Source organism: Erythrolamprus reginae, chromosome 7, assembly GCF_031021105.1.
Source record: "Erythrolamprus reginae isolate rEryReg1 chromosome 7, rEryReg1.hap1, whole genome shotgun sequence".
In the NCBI taxonomy this organism is placed as follows: Eukaryota; Metazoa; Chordata; class Lepidosauria; order Squamata; family Dipsadidae; genus Erythrolamprus; species Erythrolamprus reginae.
The window spans coordinates 22,182,750-22,208,444 of NC_091956.1; the positions used below are offsets into that span (position 1 = coordinate 22,182,750).

General features: G+C 41.6%; 1 protein-coding gene across 2 annotated transcripts in view; it reads right to left on the reverse strand.

Moving 5' to 3' along the window:
* Nucleotides 1–1,338: 1,338 nt before the first annotated feature.
* PDGFRA (platelet derived growth factor receptor alpha) overlaps nt 1,339–25,695 on the reverse strand; it is an 80,571-nt gene continuing 56,214 nt past the window's right edge. For both annotated transcript variants that reach the window (XM_070757141.1, XM_070757142.1), the window contains exons 16-23: nt 24,349–24,515; nt 20,901–21,010; nt 15,462–15,584; nt 14,302–14,413; nt 9,407–9,506; nt 7,670–7,775; nt 5,594–5,829; nt 1,339–3,245 (exon numbers count right to left, since the gene is read on the reverse strand). In XM_070757141.1, coding sequence (XP_070613242.1) covers nt 3,098–3,245; nt 5,594–5,829; nt 7,670–7,775; nt 9,407–9,506; nt 14,302–14,413; nt 15,462–15,584; nt 20,901–21,010; nt 24,349–24,515 — 1,102 coding nt within the window. In that variant the 3' untranslated portion in view covers nt 1,339–3,097. The remainder of the gene's footprint in view (nt 3,246–5,593; nt 5,830–7,669; nt 7,776–9,406; nt 9,507–14,301; nt 14,414–15,461; nt 15,585–20,900; nt 21,011–24,348; nt 24,516–25,695) is intronic.

Sequence of the window (25,695 nt, forward strand, 5' to 3'; positions counted from 1 at the left end):
TTCCAAGGGGCAATTGGACTTTCTTATTTTTCTTTGAAGACATTTTGCTTCTCATCCAAGAAGCATCTTCTTGTCACATTTGGGACAACTATGACCTGGATGGACTGAGAATCTCCACGGACATCTTACAAGAACTTAATGTTGGCTGAATCATTCTTTCTGTTTGGAGAGATTGTTTATTCCACTAAACTAAAGTATCATGTGTCATTTGAGATCATCTTCAGAACCAAGTGAGCGGTCACATAGCTGAATCATCATTGAGATGATCCAAAGCACTCCTTCACATTGTAGGTAGGTTCTGATGGGCTGTTTCTCAGCCCAAGGACCAAGCACAGATCTTAGTGTAAACATAATACTGTCTCTAAAACAGCCTTGTCTACTCAGTGCCTTTTTAAAAATATGCTGCTCTTTATTGTCATAAATTCAAGCACAGTTCCCTGTAAGCTGAGCAGTGAGCAATCGCTCACTTAAAAATCATCATCAACTCAGAGTTTTCCAAACCTGTCCAGAAGCCGAGAGGGAAGGAGAGAGAGAGGAAGAGAAGAAGAGAGAGAAACAGATAGAAAAAAGAGAGGAAGGAAAAGAGAAAGAAAAAGAATGGGAGTAAGGAAGAGAGAAAGAAAATCAAAATCTAGTTTGAAACTAGCTCAACTATTTAAGTGGCATTTTGATATTGATAGAGTTGCCCTATTATGAGCTCACTGTTATAGACACACAGGACAGTATTTTATTTTGAAATTCTCTGAGGCAAAACAGGGTTGTTTGTTTGTTTGTTTGTTTGTTTGTTTATTTATTATTTCCATGCCGCCCAGTCCCGAAGGGACTGCCGCTAAGACACTACTTTTCCACCCACCCACCCCAAAAAATTAGCGGGAACACTGAATTCAAGCCAGAGAAGCGATTGCTCCAAGCAGTTGTCTCTCTGGGACTTTTGCAGGGATCATTAAGAGTACTTTGGAAAAACAGATTCCACAGGGCAGTGTTTCCCAACCTTGGCCACTTGAAGGTGTCTGGACTTCAACTCCAGTTGAAGTCCAAGTGGCCAAGGTTGGGAAACACTGCCACAAGGGATCCATCAAGCTTTCACATTTTCTTAACGCCAATTCTCTGCTCCTTCTATTGAGTTGGAGCCTTGTGATGAGTGTAATTGTATGCCAAATGCCTCTCACAACATGCCGAGGTTTTTCGTTTGTTTGTTTGTTTGTTTGTTTGTTTGTTTGTTTGTTTGTTTGTTTGTTTGTTTGCTTCCACCGTTGAGAACAATTCAGAAAATTGTACATATAGGTTTGCATGCAAACTTGGCTTTCGGAACCAAGAGCAGATTCTTCTGAAGTTCACTTTCTTTTTCTTTTTCTCTTTACACAACTCCAGACTAAATTTTCCGTAATTATGGGATTTCATCTTGTGTGCACCATATGCTCCCAGTCTTTATTTATACAGACCGGTTCCAGTTTAGTATTTCCACAGATCCTCTGACCAAAAAAAAAATAAAAATCACAGCCTAAAAGCTACAATCCTATATGCACCAATTTGGAAGTAAGCCAGAACACGAATCGGGACTTACTTTTAAGTAGACGTGAATCAGATCCCACTATAAATCATACAATAATTTGACCCTCTATCACACGTATTAAAAAGGCAGATTAAGAAAAAGAGTAATATTAAATCTATCTCAGAATATATAAAAGAAGAAAGAATGCTACCCGATTGACATTTTACAAATGCCAGCGGCATACTTTTCCCACTTAAATCTACAGAAATTAAGCAGACCTGTATTTTAAGTAGACTGCATGCATGGAAAGATTTACTTCTGATTCAATGCCCATCAGAGAAATTGCAGTGGGGAAAACTTGCTAATTTCCGTAGGAAAATTTCTTCAGAACAAAAACATGTTTGCACAAAGTGGCTACACAACTGGAAATTTCAGGCTCAGAAAAAGATCAGTTGGTGTATCCAATCATCCAAGTCACAGGTATAACCCCCCCTTCAAAAAAAAAAACCTTTTAAATGCGTACCATTGTTCATCGATGCTCCAAGCAGCCTTATTAATTGGTCCCCTATTTCTATTGTACAATAACTTGATTGTAAACGTATTACATTTATTAAAAATACATTTCAGATTTCTATAATTCTGCAAAATCAGTTTCTGCTAGTGAAGACTTACTAGCATGTTAGCCGCTCTATTGAGAACGCTCTTCTGTTAAAGGAAGGCAAATTAATATCTAGCCTTGTTAGAAAACACTTTCTAATCCTATTTCCTAAACTAGGTTTAATTTACCAAAACAGAGAAAACCGAGAGCTTTTTTGTGTAAATATTTAAACCCTAAAATGATTTAGTTCATTAGTAGTGACTTAAGTACTGCGCTTTAACAAAGGACAAAAAAGTAGTTATAAACTATACTTAGTAATACTGAGAACAGTAGATAAAGAACTATTCCTCTACGGTTATGAATTTTTTAAAAAATCTTGCTTGATTTAATAAGCTATTGAATATATTTTGGAAATACCTGCCGTCCCCTTTTTGTTCGCATTATCTGTAAAAAATATATATAAAACATTACTTAGTGTTAATCCATTTCATGCTTGTCCAAAGTGGTTTCTTTTCGATGTGTTAATTCGTCTTCTCAGGTGATAATCCACCAGCAGCTTATATTAACGTAAGGAAGTAAAAAATGATGAAGTCTTAAGTGGTCTTCTTTTTAAAACCTAGTAGGAGCAGGTATTTATACAATCACACTCCCAATGATCCACCGCAGTAGAAATTTTATCCGTCTGAGTTATGAATGCCCTTGAAACACAAAATGAAATATCCGTGGCCTTTTTCCTTTATTCATCCCTCTATTGAAACAGCAAACAAGGCTGAACTGCTACTATGGAATACTTCAAGGAAAAAGGATGCTGGCAAAGGATGCTGAGTTTTCAAAGTCTTTCACGAACCAAGGGAAATTCTGAGACCACTTGTGGAGATATGAGCACTGGCAAGTTGTTTGTTTTGGAGTGGTTTTCCTGATCGAATTGAAAGTATCTTGATCTTCCTCTCTCTCTCTTTTCCTTTTGTTTTACACAGCTCAAAAGTTGTCTGCTCTCCTTTCCAGAGTTACAGGAAGCTGTCCTCAACGAGTTCTGAGGAATCCATGCCGATATCATCAATGATGTCAATGTCGTCGATGGTTTCGTCTTCTCGCTTGACAAATGTCGAACTGCTGGATCCAGTTTCAATGGCACTTTCTTCAGACGTCTGAGAACTGTGTAAGGACAAAGAAGAAGAGGAAGAGGAAGAAGAATAGAAGAAGAAAGAAGAAGAAGAAGAAGAAGAAGAAGAAGAAGAAGAAGAAGAAGAAGAAGAAGAAGAAGAAGAAGAAGAAGAAGAGTTAAGAAGATTAACAAAGCACTGCCGGAAACACTTTACTTATCTGTTTGTCCATTTATCGTTTGTTTTTTTTTAGGGTAATTTTTTTTTCTCCATCATAAAACATACAATACAAAATACCTTCTCTTTTTAGTGCAATAAAAGTTGATTTGATTAGAACATCATATATAATCACAAACAATTCTTAAATCAATTTTAATGTCGGTATCAATCATTTTTTGTTGCCAGGTTTCTAATTTTGTCATCTGGATTAACCAATTATCTTCTGATTTATTTCACCATTAATGTTCTTTCCCGTATTTAAAAAAACACCAATATCTCTAAAATCTTAAATGTTAAGCCAAAATATCTCCTATCCTCCATATACATTTTTCTAAAGAGCTAAAAACCTTTATATAACCATCTATTATTAAAACTAACAAACAAAGGAGGAAAAATAAGTACAAGCAAATTTCAAATCTTTCCCAACTTTCTTTCGTTGAGTCTGTCATCTGCACCTCTATAACTGTCTGGTTTGGTTCTGCAACCCAACAAGACCGACACAGACTTCAGAGGATAATCAGAACTTCAGAAAAAACAATTCCTGCCAACCTGCCTTCCATCGAGGACCTGTATACTGCATGAGTCAAAAAGCGGGCTGTAAAATTATTTACTGACCCCTCACATCCTGGACACAAATTGTTTCAACTCCTATCCTCAAAACATCGCTACAGAGCACTGCACACCAAGACAACTAGACACAAAAACAGTTTTACCCCCGAATGCCATCTCTCTACTAAACAAATAATTCCCTCAACATTGTCAAACCTTTAACTAAGTCTGCACTTCTATTTCTACTAGTTTTTTCTCACCATTCCTATCATCCTTTTCCTCCCACTTAGGACTGTATGACTGTAACTTGTTGCTTGTATCCAAAGATTTATATTAATATTGATTGTTTCCTGATTCCTTATTTGACCCCTATGACAATCACTAAGTGTTATACCACGTGATTCTTGACAAATGTATCTTTTTCTTTTATGTACACTGAGAGCATATGCACCAAGACAAATTCCTTGTGTGTCCAATCATACTTGGCTAATAAAGAATTATATCTATTCTATTCTATCTATCCTGATGATCAATATCTTATAACCATTATTACAACTTATCAGTATATCATTTTAGAATTAATTAATAAATTAATAAATTTCATTTATGATGCTCATACAAATCAAAACAACTTTCAAATCTTTCCTATATCTCTTAATAATCAATATATCTTATAGCCATTATTAATACTTATCAGTACAGTATATCATTTTATACCTCATTTTAAAAAATCATTTATCATATTTGAATGGCCATGCATCTCACCAGAAACTGATTCTGGGCCTTGTACAACACTTAAAACCCTTGTTCAGTTGTGTATAGTGGCCACGGAAAGATTAGAATGCAGAGTGTGCAGTGGTTGGAATGCAGTACTTCAAATTAACTCTGCACACTGCCGGGAGTTCGATCCTGACCTGCTCAAGGTTTGTTCAGCCTTCCACCCTTCCAAGGTTGGTAAAATGAGGACCCAGATTGTTGAGGACAATATGCTGTTCAGAGCTGTAAAGCACTATGAAGTGGTATATAAATCCAAGTGCTTTTGATATTGGTGTATTTATAGACTAATAGCCAGATACCCGTGTTTTGCTACAAAACTATGTGATCAGGCTTGATAAATTGACAGTTAAAGCTTGAACATTAATGAGTAATTATGACCGGCCTTTCCTCTCCCCTTGTCTCCCTAAACTTGCTCCACAGAAGCCTCTGCTATCTTATCCCCTTCTCTCCCTTTCAGGTGGGGAGGTGGAGTCAAATGTCTAACTCCTTAGCATCAGAGCGTGTTAATATAAGGCAACTGGCAGTTGGAACAGAGTTCTTTTCAGGTGGGGAGGGGGAGTAGAACGTCTAACGCATCAGAGTGTGTTAATAATAACAAAAGAAATACTATTTATCTGATGGTCATTTCGAAAAATCCATGTAGAAGCCTGCAAGCATGTAGAAACCAGAGGAACATACAGGCCATGTTTCAAGTTGGTAGGCTTTACGGATCTGGAGATTTCATGATGATGCATGAGTGGCATTTGGCTTTTATATAGAGATTGAAAATACCAATAAAAATGAGTTACCAGTAGTTACAGCAACTGCAGAGCTAAGGTGAGTGTGTATCCTCACATGACCAAAACTGATGTTTACCTGTGCCTGTTCCTTTTTCCCAGTTCATCTTCTGATACAGGGTCAATATCAGGCAGTGGAATTATATAGCCACTGTCTGCACTGAGTCTTTGTTCATCAAATCCGCTCTCCCTGTCCTTCAGTTTGTCATCATTCTTGTAAGTGACACCAATATATGGATTATCGCAGTCCACTCTCATGCGTGTCACAGCAGGATGGTCACTTTTTAAGAAGTCCAAGTGAATTCCATCATAACTCTGAGGGAGAAAAGTTGAAAAAAATTGATTAGAAGCCTAGACCATTCATCCTTATTGTCCTACAGCTTTATTTTTTATTTTATTTATTAATTAGACTTTTATGATGCCCCTCTCCGAGCACTCTGAGACTTTATCTGCCTTCTCTGTAAAATCTAATCTGTGTGCAATAAGGTTTCTTTTGCCATTCAAGGATCGTGCTTCACATATAGCAGTGGTGGCGAACCTTTTTTTCCTTAGGTGCTGAAAGAGCGTGTGTGTGCACTATCGGGCATCTGAGAGTGCCCACACCCATAGTTCAATGTCTGAGGAAGGCAAAAACAGCTTCCCCCGCCCCACCATAGGTCCTCTGGAGGCCAGAAATGGCCTGTATCCCAACTTTTGGTGGGCCCAGTAGGCTCATGTTTCGCCCTCCCCAGGCTCCAAAGGCTTTCCTGGAGCCGGGGGAGAGTAAAACACCCTCCTCCATCCCACCGGAGGCTCTCTGGAAGCCAAAATCACCCTCCCAGAGCCTCTGTGTGAGCCAAAAATCAGCTGGTCAGCACACACATGCACACTGGAGCTCAGCTAGGGCAACCGCTCGCGTGCCAGCAGATATGGCTCTGTGTGCCACCTGTGGCACCCGTGCCAATAGGTTCGCCATCACTGACATATCGAGTGTTTTTAAAGAAAAATAATTCCACAAATGAATAACTTTTCTTTTTTAGAAGTATGGTTCTATAGCCCCTGCACCACAAATGGCTGGAACAACCCTGCACAAAAGGAAGGGTAGTAAGGTAGCAGCAACAATTTTTTTCTGATGTTGCAAAGAACATAATTAAGAGATCAAAGGTGGCTCAACAGATTTGGAAACCTGAAGTATTAAAACTAAAATTATAGTCCGTAATGACATGAGAAACCAAACAACCTATGAACTTCCACAGATGTTCCAGGATCTGCTCTGTGATGGATCACCTGTCTTTTAGAACTGGCACAAGCTAGACCAGGGGTCTGCAACCAGCGGCCCTGAAGCCATATGTGGCTCTTTCATCCCTCTACTGTGGTTCCCTGTCGCTCAAAATATGCGTCAATGTGCAACACTCATTGTCATGTGATTTATTGAGCTTTTCGACCCATCTTTTTTTTCAGAGTTCAAAGGTTTTTGTTGCATGCAGAAATAAAAATGTGTTTTCTCTGAATCAGGTCACTGATTTCATAAATGCATTTTTTTATACATAGCATAAAGGTTAAAAAAAAAACCCTATATATGCAGTGTTATTTTCATTTTAGATGTCAAAAGGGTTTTGTGGTTCCCAGTGTTTTCTTTTCTGTGGGAAATTGGTCCAAACGGGTCTGGTCCAGTTTAAGGCTGCTGACCCCTAAGCTAGACAATCCTATATGAAAGGGAGCCTAAAAGCATGTACACTGCCCACCAACAAATAACATTTATGAAGTTTGTCACAGATATCCCAACTTTTTTATCTCCACATTGCCATCATTCTTCAATAAAGAAACATATTTTTTAAATTGTTGGAATTCATTGCTGGAATGTATTTCAGTACAACTACAATAATATTCCGCCAGTAGATGGGAGTATTTACATGTTTGGATTTATAATAATAATAATAACAATAAAAGTAATAATTTATTAGATTTGTATGCCGCCCCTCTCTGAAGACTCGTATATATGGTATATATATCCTAAGCTCTTTTGTTCAAGTGGCATTTCCTATTACAGTTAAATAGTTGGGCAGTAAAGCACATGGTGACTCTACTCTTTATTTACTCTGTGTGGTGCTTTATATAAACAGAATTTCTAACAAAAATCCTAAAAGCAACATCCATTTTTTCTGAAAAGACTAACCTTCTTGTATTCACCAGGCAGCAGACTCTCAACTATTTCACTCAAGTGGTAAAAAGAAGGTCTCTTTTCTGGTTCACTATTCCAGCATTTCACCATGATATCATACCTGGGAAAAAGATAGAAGAAAATATTTGTGATTGGGAAAGTTCATAAGTAAATTGTTGACAAGATGTAAGGCTGATGAAAAATGGGAAGAAAGCTGTGATGGTTCACTCGTGTCCTGCGCAAATAGTTATGGACTCCGAGGATGTAGAGACCATGGAGAGGAGAGGCAGGCATCCTGACAGTGATAATAATGAGGGCTCAGGGGTGGAATGACAGCCAGGGCCTTCAGCACTTTCTTTCAGGGATGAAACAGCACATCCTGTCAGGAATGAGTTAGCATGTCCGGGGCTGAGTGACTCACAGGAAGAGGAGGAGCCTCTTCTGGATGCCAGAGTGCGAAGGTCATGGAAGAGACACGACTGGTTGGCTAGGTGAAGAGTCACTCAAAAGTAGTGCTGCTGGGTAATTGGGTTGCGTTATTTAAGGGTGAGGTATGCTCTGCCTTGTTACAAAAAAACAACAACATTCATTGTGGAATCATCTTGTTTTTCTCTTGCATTTGGTTTGGCTTTTAAAAGGGACATTCTTGGCCTTGATAATGAGCTTTGCTCGTCCAGTTATTTTCTGAGGACTTCGTCTGAGAACTCTGGTTACAGCTGGTAATTATTACCAGGTTATCTTCGCTCTGGGACTTTAGTCAACTAATATATTTTGCTAGCTTGCGTCTCTCTCTCTCTCTCTGAAAAGACTCTTAAAAGACTTTACAATATTGGGACTTTTGTATATATTTAATCCTGTTATAAATTATAAATCTAATTATTGGGGCTGGCACCAGGACAGAACAAAAGCCACTCATGGTAGACCTCTCATCTCAATAAAACCAACATTGAATCAGCTATCAACTTTCTTTTTTAAAAAAGAACTTTTTTCTTCTTCACAGTTTTCATACACATATCAATGCATATACCTAAGACTATAAATAATATACACAATTACACATTTCTATCAATCATTCTTAAATCAATGTCCTACATGGCATCTATTATTTCTGATCACTAGTCTGTTATTCTTCATTTCTTTCGGATCATTTCTATGAAATACTTTATTTTAGGTTTATGCTATTTATCTAATGCTACCTCCTCAAAACCTTGTTATCTGGGTCCACCATTCATTCTCAATTTTCTTCCTTTACAGTCATTCTAATTTAATTTCTATCTATATCCATTTTCTATCCAATCATAAAATTTCACCCATGCTTTATATTATGGTGTCTTCCTTGTCTTTAATTTTCATTGTCAATCTATTCATCTCTGCACAGTCCAAAATTTTCTTAATCGTTTCTCCTTTAGAAGGAATTTTTGTTGCTTTCCATTTCATCAGCTATCAACTTTCATTCTCCACTACATTATATAGCCCTTTATATTTTTTAAGTATCTCAATAAACTCATGATTACCTGTTAATTTATTACCTAATAGTTTTATCAAACAGCATATTTTTCTTAAAGTGCAACACAGTTTTTTTAGGAGAAGCAATATTGCAAGAGGCAGGCCAATAAATAGCTAGAGCTCTAGTGCAAATTTCAGAGTTCACCTTGGAAGGATTTTGGACAGAATGCTAAAAGGACAACAAGATAAAAAAGTTTAATCCTATCACATGCCAGCAGAGAAAGAAGATGCAAGTGAAATACATACACTTCAGAGGTAGCATGATCTGGTTTGGTCATCCGATAGCCACTTTTGATTTTATTATAGAAGGTAGAGTCAACCATCATGCCAGGGTATGGGGTCCCACCTGGAAAACAAAACCAAAAAGTTGACATCATATTTTCTGGCCCAGGAAGTAACTCCAAAAAAATCCAGCTTATTAAGACATATCTTACAAAGCTGTAAAAAAAATTGAATGGTTCAACATATGTCAAAGATAAGAGTCCAAGATTTTATGCACACATACATGTGTGTGCACAAATTTTTGAAAGCAAGTAGATCAAGATGAAGTAATGGTTCTGGGTCACATCCTTCAAGTCTAACTTCAACCACTGCAAAAACTTCTAAACAAGCTACATCTCCTTTATAAATATGTGCTTTCAGTGGTTGGGATAGCAATAGCATTTTGACTTATATATCGCTTCACCATGCTTCACAGCCCTCTCAAATGGATTACAGAGTTAACATATTGCCCCCAGCAATATGGGTCCTCCTTTTACGGACCTCTGAAGAAAGAAAGGCCGAGTCAACTTTGAGCCAGTCAGGATCGAACTGCTGGCAATTGGCAGAGTTCGCCTGCAATGCTACATTGTAACCCCTGTGCCACCTAATCAGCCTAGGTGAAGATTTAGCAGACTTTAAATATTTTGACATCTATAATTGTATATATAAATCCCTGGTTAAGAATGGACAATTGCAGGGGGGGGGGAGTATTTTAAAAGGAATCCAAATACAGTGGTACCTCTACTTACGAATAAATTCATTCTGTGACCAGGTTCTTAAGTAGAAAAGTTTGTAAGAACAATAATAATAATTTATTAGATTTGTATGCTGCCCCTCTCCGAAGGCTCGAAGCAATTTTCCCCATACGAATCAATGTAAAAGCAAATAATGGGTGCGATTGGGGAAACCACAGGGACGGTGGAGACTCTGTTTCCTCCCAGGAGATTCCTAGAGAGGGCCCATGGAGGCTTCTCCTGCCTTTTCCAGCCCTGTTTCCTCCCAGGAGAGTCTTAGAGAGGCCCCACAGAGGATTCTCCCTGCCTTTTCCAGTTACAGTTTCGGAGACTCGGGTTTGTAAGTGGAAAATGGTTCTTGAGAAGAGGCAAAAAAATCTTGAACACCCAATTCTTATCTAGAAAAGTTCGTAAGTAGAGGCGTTTGTAGGCAGAGGTATCACTGTATATAGGAAAATATATTATTTATTAAGGTCTGATAATCCAGCAATAAACTCACCTATTTCTATCGCATGAAGCAAAATTGGAGTTATTGGTTTAGCATAAGGCATGAATCCCTCTACTTATTTTAGGGTGGACCATAATTTTGTGGCCATAACTTCATTTAACACTGAGGCATGGGGTGATAAAGCATGGGAGTTCTAAAACCCTTTACTACCGGCTTGTGCGCATGCACAGCGCTACTGCGTGCACACACAGAGGTATTCTGGTTGGGTGGGCAGACCCTCCTGCCACCGGTACTACCGATTCTTAGAACCAGGCCGAAACGGAAGCATCCACGGCTGGTGTGATAGGATGGGAGACTGAGAGCAAGAATGATGGTGGAGGGCACACAATCATGCGTGGAGGACAGGGGTGGGTTCCTCTTACCTTTCTACTGGTGCATCCCCTCGTGCAATTGTGCTTCTGTGCATGCACAGAGGAACGATTTTCCTTCTGCGCATGCTCAGAGAGCAAAAAAAAATCACAAAAAATTATGAAAAAAAAGATGGTGCTATGCATGAACCAGGAAAGACAGCACCGGAGCCATCGCGGGCATATAGTGCAATCGGTGGGCTGCTACCGGAACGGCGGGCAGGGGCGCACTGGTAGGAACCCACCTCTGGGGCAGGACTGTGTTTCAGGGAAATCTTTTTGAAAATGAATTGTTTCACTTTAATTTAAACAAAAGACTAGCATATGAACAAAATTGGAAGCTGAATAAAATTCCAGATGAAAGAGAAATATTACATAAGGTTTTAGATTGTGCTGAAATGAATAGGCTTACTTTAAAACTTAAAGATAAAGAAGAGTGTGATTGCTATAAGATCTGGGGAAAGTCTTATGAATGGTTGGAAACGAAAAATAATTGAGACATACTTTTCTGAATCACTTTTGAAGGAATACAGGATGATTTCATTTTAATTTACTAAAGACCCAGATGACGAAATAAGTATTGGTGGCAGCAATGGATCAGGAGGTGAAAGGATTAAATTAGATATTGAGTTAAGATGTTTATGTTTTATTATAGATAGAAAAAGGGAATCGAAGGGAATAGATTTTATAATATTGCTATCTCTAGATTAAATATGTCTCGTGTAGTTAACTTTAATTAATTTGGCTAAAAGGATAAAAAGTGTACAGTGATCCCCCGTTTATTGCGTCCCCAACCATTGCGAACAGGGTACTTCGCTATTTTTCAACCCGGAAGTCAAAATACCATCTACGCATGCGTGTATGGGCACGCATGCGTAGATGGCAACCGGGAGATCAGCTGCTGGGCGGCTTCCCTGAGTCTTCCCCCTCTTGCTGGTGTCAGCGAGGAGTTTCCCCACCGCCCACGCAAACTCCTCGCTGCCGCCCGCCCTTCGCCCGCCCACGCCGTTCATTCTCGCCGCTTTTGAGCTGAGTCCGGGAGCGAATTCGCTCCCGGACTCATCTCAAAAGCGCCGATAGCAAGCGGCAAGGAACGGCTTGTCTCGGCGCTTTCGAGCTGACCGGACTCATCTCGAAAGCGCCGAGACAAGCCATTCCTTGCCGCTTGCTATCGGCGCTTTTGAGATGAGTCCGGAAGCGAATTCGCTTCCGGACTCATCTCAAAAGCGCCGATAGCAAGCGGCAAGGAACAGCTTGTCTCGGCGCTTTCGAGCTGACCGGACTCAACTCGAAAGCGCCGAGACAAGCCATTCCTTGCCGCTTGCTATCGGCGCTTTTGAGATGAGTCCGGAAGCGAATTCGCTCCTGGACTCAGCTCGAAAGCGCCGAGACAAGCCATTTCTTGCCGCTTGCTATCGGCGCTTTTGAGATGAGTCCGGAAGCGAATTCGCTTCCGGACTCATCTCAAAAGCGCCGATAGCAAGCGGCAAGGAACGGCTTGTCTCGGCGCTTTCGAGCTGACCGGACTCAGCTCGAAAGCGCCGAGACAAGCCGTTCCTTGCCGCTTGCTATCGGCGCTTTTGAGATGAGTCCGGAAGCGAATTCGCTCCCGGACTCAGCTCGAAAGCGCCGAGACAAGCCATTCCTTGCCGCTTGCTATCGGCGCTTTTGAGATGAGTCCGGAAGCGAATTCGCTTCCGGACTCATCTCAAAAGCGCCGATAGCAAGCGGCAAGGAACGGCTTGTCTCGGCGCTTTCGAGCTGACCGGACTCAGCTCGAAAGCGCCGAGACAAGCCATTCCTTGCCGCTTGCTATCAGCGCTTTTGAGATGAGTCCGGAAGCGAATTCGCTCCCGGACTCAGCTCGAAAGCGCCGAGACAAGCCATTCCTTGCCGCTTGCTATCGGCGCTTTTGAGATGAGTCCGGAAGCGAATTCGCTTCCGGACTCATCTCAAAAGCGCCGATAGCAAGCGGCAAGGAACGGCTTGTCTCGGCGCTTTCGAGCTGACCGGACTCAGCTCGAAAGCGCCGAGACAAGCCATTCCTTGCCGCTTGCTATCGGCGCTTTTGAGATGAGTCCGGAAGCGAATTCGCTCCCGGACTCAGCTCGAAAGCGCCGAGACAAGCCATTCCTTGCCGCTTGCTATCGGCGCTTTTGAGATGAGTCCGGAAGCGAATTCGCTCCCGGACTCAGCTCGAAAGCGCCGAGAGCCAGCGCCCCCCGGACCCCCAACCCGGGTTTGGGGGGCTGCTAGGAAGCCTTCCATGCCGGCGGCAAATAGCCGCCCCGCCCCCAATCTTCGGCTCCTCGCTAGCGCTGTGGGAGTAAAAACACCATCTGCACATGCGCAGATGGTGTTTTTACTTCCGCAGCGCTACTTCGCGAAAACCCGCTCGTTGCGGGGGGTCCTGGAACGGAACCCTCGCAACGAGCGGGGGATCACTGTATATTAAAGGCATTGTTAGGATTTTTTCTGAATGTTTAATGTAACAAAGAAATATCATTTATTATTATTTTAGGCACTGATTCTCTGTTTTTTTTACTGCTTATATTGTTTTTACTTTATGTTGGAGAAAATATAAATAAAAATTTATACCCCAAAAAATTAAACAAAAGAAAGAATTTTAAAAATTCAATAGAAAATCAACCGTTTATATCTTGGATATTGGGCTAATATTCCATAATAAAGATCAAGATTGCTATTTGAGTGGCAAAGAAGCCAACAGCAGGCTCTCTTCCTATTTTCTGATCAAATATCTACATCAAACCATTTACAAAAGATATTCCGTTGCTGCCTGGCTAACATCCTGAAACTGTGTTTATGTATTATTTAAAAGAACGTGTGAATGCACAATTTATTTTAATTAAATTTATTTTAATTAAATAATAACTGTTAAACTAACTATTTTAACGCATTGCCAATAAATATCCAAAACAGAACTATGGATTGGCTTCGTAGAAAATTAAAATGAATATTATTTACAAAATTAACTTACTAGAAGTCTGAATTCTAATTCATGTAATTTGTTATAGAAGTGGGAAATGAAAAAAATATAGGTTGCAAATTTTTCAGTAATGTAGCTGTTAACAATGTATACTTGTTGATATTATGTTGTTACAGTATTTTTATTGTTATCTGCTTGTACCAGAGCAATTTTTTTAAAAAAAAGTAATACTGCAACAGTTTTGGCTATCATGCCTCTAAACAAACATTTCAACCATAATATATCCACTGCAGATTATTCATCGGGTATAATGCTTTCAGATACCAAACAATTAGTTTACCTACCAAGGGAAAATATTTCCCATAACAGAATGCCATAAGACCAGACGTCACTTAATGTGGTATACAGGTTGTCAAAAATGCTTTCAGGTGCCATCCATTTTACTGGAAGAAAGGTCTGAAAAAGGCAAAAGTTAATTAGAAAATATGCAAGAGTTCTCATAAATTAAATTTTATTTTATTTTATTTATTTTATTTATTCAATTTTTATGCTGCCCTTCTCCTTAGACCCAGGGCGGCTTACAATATGTTAGCAATAGCACTTTTGAACAGAGCCAGCCTATTGCCCCCACAATTTGAGTCCTCATTTTACCCACCATGGAGGGATGGAAGGCTGAGTCAACCTTGAGCCGGTGATGAGATTTGAACTGCTGACCTGCAGATCTACAGTCAGTTTCAGTGGCCTGCAGTACAGCACTCTACCTGCTGCGCCACCCCGGCTCTTATTAAATATTCATTATCAGGTTGTCTTTAAAGTCGATTTGTCAGCCACAAGAATGTGGTTAGGTAGGTAGCAATGACACTAAAGTTGGCCAATTTTTTTTCCAATGTTGTGGCTTTTGCTTCTCACCCACCCAGTGAAGGGGGGGGCACTGTGGAAGTAGTAAGTTTAAGCACTATTTATTGGATACTTAATAGTTTTTTTATAATTATTGAATACTTTATAGTTTTTTATACTTCCTTCTCTAGTACCTTAGTATGATCCTTAATTACTTTTAAAATAGGAAATAATTAAATAGTATGCTTTTACCCATAAACTCTTCAATCATTTTCATCATTATCTAGAACTGAACTTTTATAGGTATTAAAGGAAATGGAGCTACTTGCCTAATCTGTTATCATACTGCACCTTGGGGGTTCAGTACAAAACCTTGAAATGTTACTGTGCTCCTCAACCAATAATGCTGTCTATCATTTGTCCTTTTTGTGGCTATTCAAATAATGTGACTTAATCAACTGAAAAAGCACCTATTTGAAAACTTATCTTGGTTGGTAAGCCACACCCACCCAGTCACATGACCTTTAAGCCACTCCCGGTCACATGGTTGTCAAGCCACTCCTACCCGGTCACATGACCATCAAGCCACACCCACAAAGTAAGCCACGTCCACAGTGTGGCAGTAAAGATTTTGGCACCCGCCCCATTTAAACACAATAGTACGTACGCTGCCTTTGGAGACATAGTTCGAATCATGCATAATATCTCTTGCTAGGCCAAAGTCACAGATCTTCACAATTTTTCCTTGGGCTAAGAGGACATTTCGTGCTGCCAGATCACGGTGCACACACTGTAAAAAAAAAAAGTACACTGCTCAAAAACGTAAAGGGAACACTCAAAGAACACATCCTAGATCTGAATGAATGAAATATTCTCATTGAATACAGTGATACCTCTTCTTACAAACCCCTCGTCATACAAACTTTTCGAGATACAAACCAGGGGTTTAAGATTTTTTTATCTCTTCTTCCAAACTATTTTCACCTTACAAACGCCGCCACTGGGATGCCCCGCCTCTGGACTTCGGTTGCCAGCAAAGCGCCCATTTTTGCACTGCTGGGATTCCCCTGAGGCTCCCCTCCATGGGAAACACCACCTCCAGACTTCCCTGTTTTTGCGATGCTGCAGGGGAATCCCAGCAGCGTAAAAACGGGCACTTCAATGGCAACAGAAGTCCGGAGGTGGAGTTTCCCAGCAAGGGGAGCCTCAGCGAAATCGCAGCATCACAAAAACACGGAAGTCCGGAGATGGGGTTTCCCATGGAGGGGAGCCTCAGGGGACTCCCAGCAGTGCAAAAACGGGCGCTTCGGCTGGCAAAAGGGGTGAGTTTTGGGCTTGCACGCATTAATTGCTTTTTCATTGATTCCTATGGGAAACATTGTTTCGTCTTACAAACTTTTCACTTTACAAACCTCGTCCCAGAACCAATTAAGTTCGTAAGACAAGGTATCACTGTACTTTGTTCTGTACAAAGTTGAATGTGCACAACAGCATGTGAAATTGATTGTCAATCAGTGTTGCTTCCTAAGTGGACAGTTTGATTTCACAGAAGTTTGTTTTACTTGGAGTTATATTGTGTTTTTTAAGTGATCCCTTTATTTGAGCAGTATATTTCATGTTTACTCAGTTGGTATAATTATATTAATATAGAATGTACATAGTGCTATAGCTATTAATAAATTAAGTATTTACAACTTCCTTTTTGTTTTCTCTTTTCTAACCAGTCATAGAATACATTCCAAATTTCATAGACAGACTTGGACAAATGAAAAAAAAAACATTTGGAATATTAAAGGTGGGAACTTTAGAGGGGAATACTCTCTTAGATGTCTTTTCCATCTTGCACATTTTAAATGTCTCCTTTAGCATAAAGATCATTGCAATGTAGCTTGCTTAAGGGGAAAGGAGAGGAAGGATGAGTGTAGATATGTCAAATCTAGAAGACCAAGCAAACCAGGCTGAATTTTTTCTGAACCTGGCATGAGGTTTTGGCACTGTCTCTCTCTTGACCACATGAAAATTTGAAGCGGCCTAGATCCTAACATAGAAACTGTGACTTATACATAAGATATGTAATGACAAGCAGATCTATGGGATAGGTTTGGGGAAGAATCGCTGACGGGGATAAACTCCTACCATCCCACAGGAAGATCACTATGACAACTGTGCTATATTACTTAAAATCTGGTTGGCTCTTAAATTTAGAGAGGGTCCCTTTGCCATCCTCACTCTTAAGGTAGCTCAAGTGACTATTGATTGATTGATTGATTGATTGATTGATTGATTGATTGATTTGATTTGATTTGATTTGTATGCCGCCCCTCTCCGTAGACTCGGGGCGGCTAACAACAATAATGAAACAACATATAACAAATCTAATATTTAAAATAATTAAAAGACCCTTATTAAAAACTGAACATACACACAAACGTACCATGCATAAATTGTATAGGCCTAGGGGGAAGGGATATCTCAATTCCCCCATGCCTGATGACAGAGGTGGGTTTTAAGCAGCTTACGAAAGGCGAGGAAGGGGGGGCAATTCTGATCTCTGGGGGGAGTTGGTTCCAGAGGGCCTGGGCCGCCACAGAGAAGGCTCTTCCCCTGGGTCCCGCCAAACAACATTGTTTAGTCGACGAGACCCGGAGAAGGCTGGGATTCATGCGGCAGAAGGCGGTCCCGGAGATATTCTGGTACAATGCCATGAAGGGCTGATTAAAAGTAGTTTAAAAATTGGGGTTTGAAGCTAGTCTTTGTCAGAGGAGGACCTAAGCGGTTTCTTCTCATCTCCCTCCACAATAATATTCATTTTTCAGAAAACAATATGTAAATGTACAAATACATTCCTTTCAAAAACCCAGATAAGGTGACCAGATGTCCCACTTTTGGCAGGACAGTCCCGCTTTTGAGCAATTTGTCCTGCGTCCCGCGGCGTTTTCAAAAAGTCCCGATTTTTTGTAAGAAATACCAGTCGACGGCTTGAACGCTGGCTGGTGATTGCGTTGGAGCCAGAAGATTCTTCATCCATCGTGAGCTGCTTGCCGGGTGATGATGTGGCTTGAAAGGGTCGCCTGGCAAGCAGCTCACGATGCAAAGTGGTGGTGGTGGGGAAATGAAGCGGTTGCCCCAGTTATTCTATGCATGCGTCTTGGCTGTTCTGAGCTGCGCTGGTTTTAAAAAAATGTTGTGGGGAGTTTAAAGGCGAAGAATCGAGCCAAAGGGAGGTGGAGGACAGAGGAGGTGAGTGGAAAGAAAGTGGAGACAGGCAGGGGAAAGTTAGAGCGTACCAAGTGGGGGGGGGGAAGCAGAGCGGGGAGCCCGCTTTCCTCCCGTACCCCCCTTTTTCTCCCAGAACTTTTTTGGCACGATAGACTACGGGTTCCTTTGTGCATGCCCAACAACAAGAGAATGAGAGAGAGAGAGATTGGCGGGTTGTAGAAGCGACCGAGTGCGCACCTCTTCGGCATCGGGGGGGGGGGGAAAGAGTAGCGAAACTGCTTTCTTTGAGGTGAAGCCTCACCCTGACACTATACTAACACTGAGGTAAAGTTCTGTAAAAATATTTTAGTCATCTGTCTGTCTCTTTACCCCCCTCCCTTGCCGATGGTGTCCCGCTTTACCAAATTTATAATCTGGTCACTTTACCTATGTACTGTAGGGATACATGTAGAGCAGGGGTGTCAAACTCAAGGCCCGGGGGCCAGATCTGGCCCACAAAGTGCTTAGATATGGCCTGTCGGGCCACCCTGGAAACAGTGAAGGATTGTCCCGCATTGCCTCTGTCAGTAAAAATGGAGCTCGGTTGCGTGCGGCCCTCCCAAGCTCCATTTTTACTGGCAGAGGAGTTGCAGGAGGTTGCCACAGGCAAAACAGATCTCAGGAGCCCGTTTTCACTGACAGAGCGCTTGGACCACCAGAGGTGCCCCCAACACAAGTGACATCAAGCTGGTCACACCCACCCTGGCCACACCCACCCCAGCCACCCCATGGCAAATATAACCCTGGTACGGCTCTCAATGAAATCGAGTTTGTCACCCCGATGTAGAATCTATCAGTTGTGTTTGAACTGTGTTTCTTCCTTGTTGCCTGACTTAGATAACTTTCCCTGTTATTACTCCTGCTAGAGGGAACTGTTAGGACTCTGCCCATAACTGTTCGGTTGGCAATATATTGGCTGCAGGTGTTGTAGACTGCCACAAGAGGGAGCTAGAATTTATAGCTTATTTCTCTGAGTCACCTCTCTTGTTTCTCTTTGTCTGGCTACTCACTGTTAATGGCTACTCACTGTTAGTTTAGCTCTGCAATCTCTATGTATTGTAGTTATATATTATAACTAAAATGGGTTTAGGCTTGATATCTTTGTTTACTGATTATGACAAAGACAATTGGTGAAAAAGACTATGTATTTGGTAATATTTGGATTGTTATTCTGACTATTATGTGTATCACTTTAGACTGTTTATCTAAAGATGCTATTTCTCAAAGTAAAGTTTAAGTAAAGTTAGTTTATCTGTGTGAGGCTGAGTAGTTATTCACAATTAATTTAAATGTTTCTGTGTGTGCAGAACCTTGGTAAACAAGGATTACTCTGCCCATACATTAATAGGAATAGTATTAGCGTAATTTTTTTACCTTTGTTTTCTAGGGATTAATAGGAAACTTTAGATCGAAATATGTTATACAGTGGTACCTCATCATACGAACTTAATTGGTTCCAAGAGGAGGTTCGTAAGGTGAAAAGTTTGTAAGATGAAACAATGTTTCCCATAGAAATCAATGTAAAAGCAAATAATGCGTGCAAATCCTTCAGGAAAATCCCAAACTTTAGAAGGGAGGCGAACAGAGGGCAGGGAGGAGCAGCTAAAGGGGGTGGGTGGAAGAAGCAAGGCTAGGCTAAAGGGTGAGTGGGAAGGAAGAAAGGCAAGGGGGCGCCCCTCCCTTTTCTTTCTTAAAAAGACACCGTTTCAGTGCTTTTGCAAGCATGCAAAATCTTTACTCCTCCAAGCTGCCCCTCCCCTTTCTTTCTTAAAATGACACCGTTTCAGTGCTTTTGCAAGCATGCAAAATCTTTACTCCTCCAAGCTGTCCCTCCCTTTTCTTTCTTCAAAAAAGGGGAGAAAAAGAAACCCCTTCATCCCAGCAGCAGCTGCTTGGTTTCGTAAGGTGAAAATAGTTCGGAAGAAGAGGCAAAAAAAATCTTAAACACCGGGTTCGTATCTTGAAAAGTTCATTAGAAGAGGTGTTCGTAAGATGAGGTACCACTGTACTGGGTTCATGGCAGAATTGGCTATTTGAGTTTATGCAGAATTGCCATGGACTGGACTGTGGGGAAATGTCAAATCATCCATACCAGGGGTTGGTTCCTCCTGGTTCACAGAGGATCGCCCGAACTGGGGACGACTTGCTGGTGATGTTACTGAACTATTGGGCACCGCCATCATTTTTTGGATTTTTTTTTGCAAATTTTAAAGCTTTTTTAAAGGTGTTTCCTGTTCTGCCACTTGTAAAAGGGCCCGCCTGCCTGCCCCCGGGTTTAAACTGACTTTTATTCCTTCACCCAAAGCACAGATGATCAGCTGATCAGCTCCTCAGCTGTGTTTTGGGCAGATTCCAGCTACTGAGGTCAGCCAAATTGCACGAGGGAAAGTGCGCAGGTGCCCAAGCGAAACGAGCACGCATGCGCAAAACATCGCAATGCAAACCGGTGGCAAAGATAAGTGGAACCCACCCTTAATCCATACAACATAAATAATCATATTCTCATTTATTTAATAATTTATTTATTAATTAGATTGGTCTGCCACCCTTCTCCGTGGACTCGGGGTGGCTAACAACATATAATATAAAAATACAGTACAACAGCAAATCTAATTCAATTTAAAATTACAATCTAAAAATCAAATATTTAAAAACAATCATACAAGTTCAATCATATAACATATGTCTCATGTCGTTGGCCAGGGGGCTGAGATCTAATTGCTTGGCAACATAGGTGAGTCTATTCATGCATGTTCTGCTGATTGTTCCTTTTTTATAAGACATCTTTGCAAAGCTTAGATGCAAACTGTGTTTAAAATGAAACCCGCCTTCAGATGTTGCTGCTTACGTTTTTTGAAGCCAAGAACTCCATTCCCCGGGCTACCTGGTAGGTGAAGCTCAGCAGATCCAACAAACTGAGCCCTTCAGAATTGTCGTCAGATAGCAGATTCTTCCCATCTAAAAGCAATGAAAAGAAATAATTTTTTGTTGAATTTTAACTCCAGAGGAATCCATCCATCCATACTCTTTCAAGCAAGCATCATTGTGAAAAGCTTTTGAGCAGGTTGCAGGTTCTGAGACATGAAGGAGACAATACCATGGTACCTCTACTTAAGAACTTAATTCGTTCCGTGACCAGAAACGCTCTTAAGTAGAAGCAATTTTTCCTATAGGAATCAATATAAAAGCAAATAAGCAATTTTTTATTAGGAAAAAAAATTAAAACTTGGAATTTGGGTGAGAGGAAGAGAAGGAGGAAGTGGAGGAGGACAAAAGAAGAAGGTGAGGTGAGGGGAATCCAAAAAAATCCAAAACTTTAAGACTTAAAAAAAAAGAGGGACTCTGAGGCAGCGAGTAGGAGCACACGCCTCCCATACACCCGGCGCGAGGCTGCCTCCCATACACTGTGCCAGAGAGAGAAACCCAGAAGGAATGGCAGGAAACTGGCCAGGCCTTCATGCCGCTCTCAAATTTATTTATTTACTGGATTTGTATGCCGCCCCTCTCCGCAGACTGGGAAATTTTTCCAGGCTCGGGTTCTTAAGAAGAAAATGGTTCTTAAGAAGAGGCAAAAAAATCTTGAACACCCGGTTCTTATCTAGAAAAGTTCTTAAGTAGAGGCGTTCTTAAGTAGAGGTACCACTGTACTGTATCTCCAGCAAACTGATTTAACTATGAAGACTCCCTTTTGCTGTCTGAAGGTTTTTTTTACTCAACTTTTACACAGATAAGACGGCGTACCAATAGCGAAAATTGAGCGGTGCACGCAGCTTTGCTTCCACTGTGGGTGTGCATGTGTCCCAGTGAGATTTTGCTTCTGCGCATGTGCAAAAAACAAAATCTCATGAGGGGGTTCATGCGCGAGAGAGTTTTGGGCAATTTTTTGCTTTTGCGCATGTGTAGAAGCAGAAAAATCACTAAAACCTCGCACACACGCCTCTCCACTTGCAATATTTTATTTATTTATTTATTCATTCATTCATTCATGCTTACGAAAGGCAAGGAGGGTGGGGGCAATTCTAATTTCTGGGGGGAGTTGGTTCCAGAGGGCCGGGGCCACCACAGAGAAGGCTCTTCCCCTGGGTCCTGCCAAGCGGCATTGTTTAGTTGACGGGACCCGGAGAAGACCCACTCTGTGGGACCTAACTGGTCGCTGGGATTCATGCAGCAGAAGGCGGTCCCTGAGATAATCTGGTCCGGTGCCATGAAGGGCTTTATAGGTCATAACCAACACTTTGAATTGTGACCGGAAACTGATCGGCAACCAATGCAGACTGCGGAGTGTTGGTGTGCATGCACACCATCCATAGAGTTGGCCGTCAAGGATGTAAATTTATGGAAAACCCCCCCCCAGGCCTGCCAAAAGAGCCAGGTCTTTGCGCAGAAGCAAAATCTCACTGGGATAAATTCACGCGCCCGTAGCAAAAACAAGGGATGGCAGGGATGGACACAGTGGGGTAGCGAAAATGGAGCTCCACCCCAGAGCACCCAATTTGCACTGAAAGATTTTGAAAGAAAATGCAAGGCGTCCTGCATAAGCCACACCCACAGTGTGGTAGTAAAAATTTGGTAGCCCATCACTGCGTGGGAGGCAGTGGTGGGCTGAGACCAGTGAACGCCACTCTATAGAGTGGTAGTAAAATTGAGGATATGTGTGCAGCTGCAATGCACGCCCCTGCGTCCCCGCATGAGATTTGGCTTCTGCGCATGTGTGAAAGCAAAAATATTGGCAAAAATTGCTCATGTAAGACTTCACTTGCTGTGCGTGTGCAGAAACCAAATCTTGCACCGATGGGCTCATGCGCCCACAACAGCCAGTAGTGCTGAAGGCACGCAGCCCTTCACTGGTGGGGGGCCATAAAAATGTGCGGAAGTGGGAAGGAGCACGTGTACATCACATTTGTGAACCGGTAGGGAAGGTAAGTGAAAAACCACCTCTGATCTCTCAAACATTTCAACAAAACAAGCTACGTTTGTATCCATCAATAACAGAGAAGCATGGGGTTCTTTTTGAAAAATCTAAATACTAAATATAGTTTTATTTCTCCTTTAATTATGGACATTTTCCCCCCTAGAAATTGCAGGATTTAAAAAGCACCACCTACACATTACAGGGCTTTGTTGTTACTTTATTCCCATGCGGTTTCAATCCAAAGCCATCATTTAGAAATGGCATGGAGTCATCCACTTGTTTTCCACCTATATCCATTTTTGCCCTGTTTAGCTTTGCTAGGCTGGCTCGTGCTCTTTGGTCATTGGGGTTAGCCAAGACTCTCAAGGGATCGATGATTCTACGGCATGGTTCTTATTACGCTCGGGGGAAATGACAGCTGCAACACGACTAAAATATAATCATTTTGTTACTTGGTTGGACCCACTAAAGCCTTAGTGGACAAGCTTCTGCCAATGGAGCTGGGTCTGGAAGAGAATCCAGTTCAAGAACCAAGAGAGTGCAAATCTATTCTGTAAACCAGGGATCAGATTTCAGCGTAATAGGACAGTAAAAGGGATGAGTTGGTCATACAGCCCTTGGCTAACCATCAATTTGGCATTCTGCAAATTACTTCTGTTTAAAGTCATTTAGCTCATAGGGATGAATCCTAACCTAAGGAAAAGCACAAAACAAATGGCTCAAAATCCAGCGAAAAACAAAACCATTTGCTGCCAAAAAGGCTTCAAGAGTTGTTAACCTAATCCTTCGTAGCTTCTGCTCCGGTAATTTCACACTACTAACCAGAGCATGCAAAACTTTTGCCAGACCAATCCTTGAATGCAGCTCATCTGTCTGGAACCTACACAGCATTTCAGACATAAACACTCTAGAAAATGTCCAGAGATACTTTACTAGAAGAGCCCTCCGCTCCTCCACTCACAACCGAATGCCCTATGCCAGTGTTTCCCAACCTTGGCAACTTGAAGATATCTGGACTTCAACTCCCAGAATTCCCCACCCAGAGAATGCTGGCTGGGGAATTCTGGGAATTGAAGTCCAGATATTTTCAAGTTGCCAAGGTTGGGAAACACAGCCCTACGCAACTAGACTTACAATCATAGATTTAGAAAGCTTAGAACTACTTCACATTAAACACAACCTAAGCATAGCCCATAAAATCATCTGCTACAATGTCCTGCCTGTCAACGACTATTTCACCTTCAACCACAACAATACACGAGCACACAACAGATACAAAATCACAGTAAACCCCTCCAAACCCGACTGCAGGAAATCTAATCTGGTTTTTTTTGCCGAATGAAATTAGTTAGTTATATATGCTAAGACATATAAGTAGACTTACCCAACATGGATTTTTTCTTATATGAAGCAGGGCGGTCGTACAACGACCTTTGGATGTCAGAGTATTTTGACCTGTCCTTTCTTTCTAACATGGGCACGTACTGAGTTGCATCTGCTTGTTTCATGTCCATATATTCACCGTTATTTTCAAAGGACAGGATGACGTAGCTGTAATTGAAAGCACAGTAGCAATATAAAGGAACAATGCACAAATGGAGATTTCAATATTTACTGTACTTATTATACTTCCGCTTGGAAGTGTAATGTTATACTTATTATAGCCGAGGTGGAGCAGTGATGTTGTGGCCTGCCGACAGCCTGTGCAGCTGATAGTGGATCCCGCTCAAGAGGAGACAGGAATGGTTACTCTGGAGGAGGTCTCCTCGGGAGTAAGACTGCGGCTAATTACAGGCTAATTAAGGACAGCAGAGGCAGCTGAAAAGCTGCAGAGAACAAAGTTGGAGAAACCCATCTGATCATAGTGTGCTCTGTGTGTGAAAGACTTCTGCTTTGTTTATTCTGCTGCCATTTCGCTTATCAAGAAATGACTCTAGGCCAGTGATGGCAAACCTTTGGCATGGGTGCCACAGTTGGCACACGGAGCCATATCTGCTGGCACATGAGCTGTTGCCCTACCTCAGCTCCAACATGCATGTATGTGCCAGCCAGCTGATTTTTGGCTCACACAGAGGTTCTGGGAGGGTATTTTTGGCTTCCAGAGAGCCTCCAGGGGGGTGGGGGAGGGTTTTTATAACCTTCCCTGGCTCCAGGGAAGCCTTTGGAGCCTGGAGAGGGCAAAACACGAGCCTACTGGGCCCACCAGAAGTTGGGAAATTGGATGTTTCCAGCCTCCAGATGGCCTCCAGGAGGAAGGGGGAAGCTGTTTTCGTCCTGGCCAGACATTAAATTATTATATACAGTGGTACCTCATCTTACAAACGCCTCTTCTAACAAACTTTTCAAGATACGAACCTGGTGTTTAAGATTTTTTTGCCTCTTCTTCCGAACTATTTTCACCTTACAAACCTAAGCAGCTGCTGCTGGGATGAAGGGGTTTCTTTTTTCCCCCTTTTTTGAAGAAAGAAAAGGGAGGGGCGGCTTGGAGGGGGAAAGACTGCATTTAAAAAAGTAGGAGAACAGCGTGCTTGCAGGCACTGAAAGAGTGTCTTTTGAAGAAAGAAAAGGGAGGGGCGGCTTGGAGGAGGAAAGACTTTGCAGAGAACAGCGTGCTTGCAAAGGCACTGAAAGGATGTCTTTTGCCTTTCTTCCTTCCCATTCACCCTTTAGCCTAGCCATGCTTCTTCCACCCGCCCCCTTTAGCTGCTCCTCCCTGCCCTCTGTTCGCCTC